Source organism: Stomoxys calcitrans, chromosome 2 (assembly GCF_963082655.1).
Source record: "Stomoxys calcitrans chromosome 2, idStoCalc2.1, whole genome shotgun sequence".
NCBI classification, from domain to species: domain Eukaryota; kingdom Metazoa; phylum Arthropoda; class Insecta; order Diptera; family Muscidae; genus Stomoxys; species Stomoxys calcitrans.
In genome coordinates this window covers 14,573,909-14,580,672 of record NC_081553.1, presented here as the reverse complement: position 1 = coordinate 14,580,672, position 6,764 = coordinate 14,573,909, and the positions used below count along the sequence as shown (strand labels likewise).

At 38.2% G+C, this 6,764-nt stretch overlaps 1 protein-coding gene across 1 annotated transcript; it reads left to right on the top strand.

Moving 5' to 3' along the window:
* Window positions 1–600: 600 nt before the first annotated feature.
* On the top strand, window positions 601–1,895 carry LOC106089135 (uncharacterized). Its single transcript, XM_013254912.2, has 2 exons — window positions 601–810; window positions 872–1,895. The coding sequence occupies exons 1-2, from the start codon at window positions 673–675 to the stop codon at window positions 1,880–1,882; spliced, it is 1,149 nt and encodes a 382-aa protein (XP_013110366.2). The 5' UTR covers window positions 601–672; the 3' UTR covers window positions 1,883–1,895.
* Window positions 1,896–6,764: the final 4,869 nt, after the last annotated feature.

Here is a 6,764-nt window from a genome sequence, read left to right as displayed (position 1 = left end):
TTTGATATCCAATTTTGGAGCCAATTGTTTTGGGGTGTGGCTCAAATTAAAGGAATTTGGAAGTGCAGCACGTAGTTGATATCCATATTTGAGTCGAAATGTATGAGGTGCCATCCCTCCCCTAACAAGCACTTCTCATTACCCTACTTTTTACAAACACCAGGAACCGAGCATCACACATCAATGAGTGCTTTCCGATTCAAGTTTAAATTCAATGATAAGGGACCTTTTTTATAAGCGAGTCCGAACGGCGTCCCGCAGTGCGACATCTCTTTGGGAAAAATTTTTTAATGACCAGGCATGGCATTGTGCCTCGCAAATGTCGCCAACATTAAGAGGGGATAACCAACGCTTAGTCCGATGTTCTTGCCAGGATTCGAACGCTCTTAGCCTCATAGGCTACAATGGCACGAATTCGATATCCGCATTCGAGGCGAAGTGTCCCCACCCTGAAAACATATTAGGGAGTTAAAGAAGGCGCAGTGGGTGGTTTATGACAGCTGTTACTTGATTTATGCTTAGTTTTGTTTTCCATTTGGTAATGATAGAGTTAAATAAATTCCAACTGAATACAACATTACCCTTCTTAGTGTATTCAATGACAATTTACTTTGAATTTAAATTTTGAATTAGTTTTATGACTTTTTCAACCAAATTATAACAGTCCCTGCAATGATTCCTCAACGCTTTATACAGAGTTATAAATGCGAATGTTTTCAGCCCCATAACTATTGTAATTGTCCCTACAAGGCAATAGCGGCCAAAATTCATATGGAAAATGTGCAAGATGTAGCTGAAACATTAGTTGAGGTAAGATCATTAGAATTGAGAGGTTTTAATATACCACTAACCTTGTTCTGCCCCTAAGTAGGTTATGGAAATCTGTCACATTTCACTTCGCAAAGCAAGATTGTCCGCTAAAGTAGTCACCAAATATTTCCTGCATTTTGAAGAACTTCTCCAACGCATTGACGCCATACCCAAGAAACGTTTGTTACGGGAGAATCTATTGCATGACTTACAAGGCAAATGTGATATGCAACCCATGGAAGTTCAAATGTCGTATTCCATAGTAAAGCGTGCATTTCGAGCTTTTTACCATGGTAGCGGAGAAGGTGGGGTTCCCAATCCCTGGTTACATTCTCAACTAAAACATACTGCGGAATGTATGTGGGCACATGCTGCCACTCGTACTGCTCAAGTTTTTACTGCCTATGAGGGTATGTTTATGGTTACCCAAAAAAATGTGGTGGCCAAAATCAGAGGCCTATATAAGAGGTTATATGATCGTATCTGTGAAAGATCTTTGCCGAATGAGAATCAAGAGTGTACTTGCACGACATGTCCTAAGCGACTGGCCAGAGAAGGTCTAAGGGCAGCTAAGGTAACAACTGGAATGCATAAAGTTTCAGATCCCTATGAGGAGATGTATCAAAAAATCGTAAAAGAAATCAGGATGAAGCAGGAAAACGAAACGAATAATGAAGAGGCAAAGGATCTGTTGAACGTCTCTAGGAAACCTTGTACGTGCCCTGCTTTAAAGCCAAGCGATTCTGACTTGACCTATGATCAATTGGCCAAATCATGCAACACTGGCTATAGTCAAGGCCCTTTTGATTGTCGTTGGTTTGATGTCAAGCTTGAGGAATATGAAGCAGATGATTTGAACGAATTGGAAATCAGTTTACCGCAAGAGTTTTCCTGTTTTCCTTGCTCCAGTGGCAAAACTGAAGAGCTGTCTATATGCGAATCAGTGTGTGAATGTGAAGCTTGCTCTTGTCAAACAGAAGAATGTGATTATGGTGAAGGAAATGCTGAATCTTTGTACTTAGACGAGGAAGTATTATTTGGTGATAATGCTTTGGACGAGAGCGATACTTAAGCCAAGAAAAAAGAGATTTCTACAAACCAAACTTTTGCCAATCCAGCAAAAAATAAAGCTTCTGAGAACCAAACAACGATGATCGAGAGACCGGTTGTACTGTCCAAATCATTCTATCAGGTTATAGACACATTTATCGGAAGTCGTAACAGAACACCGCATGCAAAATTTTAGCCAAAACGGACAAAAATTGCGACTTGTAAGAACTCAAGAAGTAAAATCGGGAGACGAATTTGCACCGTACTTGGCACAGTTGTTGGAACACTACATGAAAAATTTAGTCCAAATCGTACAAAAATTGAGGCTTCCAGGGGCTCAAGAAGTCAAATCAGGAGATAGGTTTATATGGGAGCTATATCAGATTCTTGACCGATTTGGACCATACTTGGCACATTTGTTCGTAGCAGAACACCACATGCAAAATTTCAGCTAAATCGGACAAAAATTGAGACTTCCAAGGCTTCAAGAAGTTAAATCGGGAGATCGGTTCATATGGGAGCTACATCCAAATCTAAACCGAAATGCCCCATTTGCGTTCTCCAACAACCTACATCAGTATTAAGTATCACAGTGCAACATTTCAAGAGGCTAACTTTACGCATTTGACCGCTATCGTGATTTCGACAGACGGACGGACGGGGCCTAGATCAATTCTTCGAGGTGTTACAAACGGAATGACTAGATTAGTATACCCCCATCCTATGACTGTGGGTATAAAAATCGGACTATAAATGAAGATTAAGCAACCCGAAAAATTGCCGAAGTTACCAATTTTAGGGCTAAGAGGCGTCATCAACATCTAGAACCTTGCAATTTTGGTGATGATCTCAATAACACCTCAGCTCTCACCACTTCAAATTTCAAAGTGTTATCTCTATCCGTTCTCAAATAGCACATTATACCCACCACCGTAGGATAGGGGGTATATTCATTTAGTCATTCCGTTTGCAACACATCGAAATATGAATTTCCGACCCTACAAAGTATTTATATTTCGGAACGTCGTAAAATTCTAAGACGATTTTACGATGTCCGTCTGTCCGTCCGTCGGTTGTAATCACTGTAGAGCCTTCAAAAATTAAGGTATTGAGCTGAAATTTGGCACAAATAGGTAGTTTAGATGCACGCTGGTTAAGTTCTTGAACGGACCAAATCGGACCATATTTAGACATAGCTGCTATATAGACCGATCTGCCGATAAAGTTTCTAATGCCATTATTTTTTATCTGATTTCGCTGAAATTTGAAACAGTGAGTAGTTTAAGTTTTCTCGACATCAAATCCAAATATGGTTCAGATCGGACTATATTTATATATAACTGCCATATATACTGATCTGCCGCTAAAAATTTTAAGCAGTGTGTAGTTTTACGCCTCCCATCGAAGGACTCAAATATGGTTCAGATCAGACTATATTCAGATATAGCTGTCATATAGACCTATTTGCCGATAAAGGGTCTAAAGCCCATCAAAGCTTTATGTTTTACCCGATTTCCCTGAAATTTAAAACAGTGAGTAGTTTAAGGCTTCCCGACATCTAATTCAAATATGGTTCAAATCGACCCAAATATGGTTCAGATCGCGTATATTGAGATATAGCTGTCATATAGACCGATTTGCCGATTAAGTGTCTAAAGCCCATCAAAGCTTTATTTATTACCTGATTTCGCTGAAACTTGTGGGTTATTTTAGGCCTCCCAACATCTGACCTAAATATTGATCAAATCGAAATATATTTAGATATAGCTGTCATATACACTGATCTCCAGATAAAGGGTCTGAAGCCCATAAAAGCTTTATATCTTAACCGATTTTACTGGAATTTGTAACAGTTAGTAGCTCTACGCCTCCCAACATAGAACCCAAATATGGTTCAGATGGGACTATATTTAGATATAGCTGCCATATAGACCGATCTGCCGATAAAGGGTCTGAAGCCCATAAAACTCTATTTATTATCCGATTTCGCTGAAATTTGAAACATTGCGCTATTTTAAGCCTCCCGACATCTGACTCAAGTACTGTTCAGATCGAACTATATTTAGATATAGCTACCATTTAGACCGATATGCCGATCTGAAGCTCATAGAAGTTTTATTTATTGTATTACCCGATTTTTTTGAAATTTTAAATACAAAATTCAACAATGACTTATATTTATTATTATACATAAGTTATACAATGCATAAGTTATATATATGTGATTGTTCATTTGTGTATAACAAAATATTGGTCTTTTTAGTAGCTATATCTAAATATAAACCAATCTGAACCATGCAGAACTTGGATGTCGAGAAGCCTAACATAAGTCACTGTGTAAAATTTCAGTTAAATCGAATTATAAATGCGCCTTTTTTGGGGCCAACACTTTAAATCGAGAGATTGGTCTATATGGCAGCTATATCCAAATCTGGACCGATCTGTGTCATATTGCAGAAGAATGTCAAGGGGCTTTACTTAACTCACTGTCCCAAATTTCGGCGACATTGGACAATAAATGCGCCTTTTATGGGCTCAAAACTTTAAACCAAACCTGATCAGATCAAGGCCAAATTGACGAAGGATGTCGAAGGGCCTAACACAACTCACTATCCCAAATTTCAGTGAAATCGGGCTATGAATGTGGCTTTTATGGGCCTAAAACCCTAAATCGGAAGATCGGTCTATATGGCAGCTATATCCAAATCTGGACCGATCTGAGCCAAATTAACGAAGGATGTCGAAGGGCCTAACACAACTCACTGTCCCAAATGTCAGCGAAATCGGATAATAAATGTGGTTTTTATAGCAATAAGACCCTTAATCGGAGGATCGGTCTATATGGTAGCTATAACCAAATCTGGACCGATCTGGGCCAAATTAATGAAGGATGTCGAAGAGCCTAACACAACTCACTGTCTAAAATTTCAGCGAAATCAGATAATAAATGTGGCTTTTATGGACCTAACACCCTAAATCGGGGGATCGGTCTATATGGCAGCTACATCCAAATCTGGACCGATCTGATCCAAATTGACGAAGGATGTCGAAAGGCCTAACACAACTCACTGTCCCAAATTTTTGCGAAATCGGATAATAAATGTGGCTTTTATAGGCCTAAGACCCTAAATCGCCGGATTGGTCTATATGGGGGCTATATCAAGATATAGTCCGATATAGCTCATCTTCGAACTTAACCTGCTTATGGACAAAAAAGAATCTGAGCAAAGTTTCAGCTGAATATCTCTATTTTTAAAGACTGTATCGTGATTTTTAACAGACAGATGGACGGACATGTCTAGATCGTCTTAGATTTTTTCGCTGATCAATAATATATATACTTTATAGGGTCGGAAATGGATATTTCGATGTGTTGCAAACGGAATGACAAAATGGTGGTGGGTATAAAAAAATATTTCAAATCTACATTAATTTTTGTGAATAAGGTCGTTAGTTTGAAGGTTTTATTCGTATTAAATTTTCCTCATTCTCCCATGTTCATGATGTTCTCCTACAAGTTAACAAAATTTATTCACCCACACAGAGACAAGTTTGTCTAATATGGTGCTTCTACCAGTATTTGCCAAACTCCCCCTATTCATCACCAAGCCAGAATAAACAGCAACAATTGTAAGAGAACCCAACCACATATAAACGTACATGACTTAAACAGAACTTGCAACAGCTATTTATGGTAAGATGTGCTAATTTAACCACTTGTAATTGTCACAAAGTGGCAACACTTTATTGTGAGGTAGCTGGAGGTTGTTAAGATGCCATTTTATTAGTTGCTGCAACCGGCCAACCAACCAACCAACCAACTTACAGCAGTAGCCTCCAACCAAGAAAATGGTCTAACTACTTGGTTCATAAGCTTTGGTATGGTTTGGTGTAATTAATTCCATTTTTAATATGTACCTCAATGGCTAACTTTGTGTAGCATTGTTTAGTCCAATGATGCACCGAGGACACCAAGTCTCAGGGGAACAATTTAATTACTCTCTGTTACTAGCAGTCACCGTTACATTTAGTTTAAATGCTACGTATTTATAATTAATGTTTTTAAAATGACTTCCTGTTTGATGTGCAAACAATTTGTCAATCTATTGATTCTTAAGAATATGGAAGTTAAACATTGACCATAGTTAGGGTCTATTGGGAGATATTCCCAATGATGATTCTTATATATAACAAGTAAAAAGGCGTTAAGTTCGGCCTTTCTTAAAAACCCGGTGAAAATTGCATACCTTATGTCCCATAGCAGTTATAACGAAATATGATCCGATTTGGACCAAATACAAATAAGTACAAGTCATTGTTCAATTGTGTATAAAAAAATATTGGTCTTTTTAGTAGATATATTGTATATAAAAATAAACCGATCTGAACCATATACAACATATATGTCGAAAAGCCTAACATAAGTCACTGTTTCAAATTTCAGTAAAATCGGATTATAAATGCGCTTTTTATGGCCCAAGACTTTAAATCGAGATATCAGTCTATATGGCAGCTAAATGCAAACATTGATCGATTTATACCAAATTGCAGAAATATATGGAGGGGCTTAACTTAACTCTCTGTCCCAAATTTCGACAATATCGGACAATAAATGCGCCATTTATGGGCCCAAACATTACATCGAGAGATCGGTCTATATGACAGCTATATCAAAATCTGGACCGATCTGAGCCAAATTGAAGAAGGATGTTGAAGGGCCTAAGACAACTTACTGTCCCAAGTTTTAACAAATTCGGATAATAAATGTGGCTTTTATGGGCTTAAGACCCTAAATCGGAGGATCGGTCTTTATGGCAGCTATATCCAAATGTGGACCGATCTGAGCCAATTTGACGAAGGATGTCGAAGGGCCTAATATAACTCAGCGTCCCAAATTTCAGCTA

Bases quoted from the DNA above. Each gene is read 5' to 3' on its own strand.
- LOC106089135 (XM_013254912.2), top strand. From the start codon at position 673: ATGATTCCTCAACGCTTTATACAGAGTTATAAATGCGAATGTTTTCAG. The intron at 811-871 runs GTAAGATCATTA...GCCCCTAAGTAG, and splicing joins TAGCTGAAACATTAGTTGAG to GTTATGGAAATCTGTCACAT.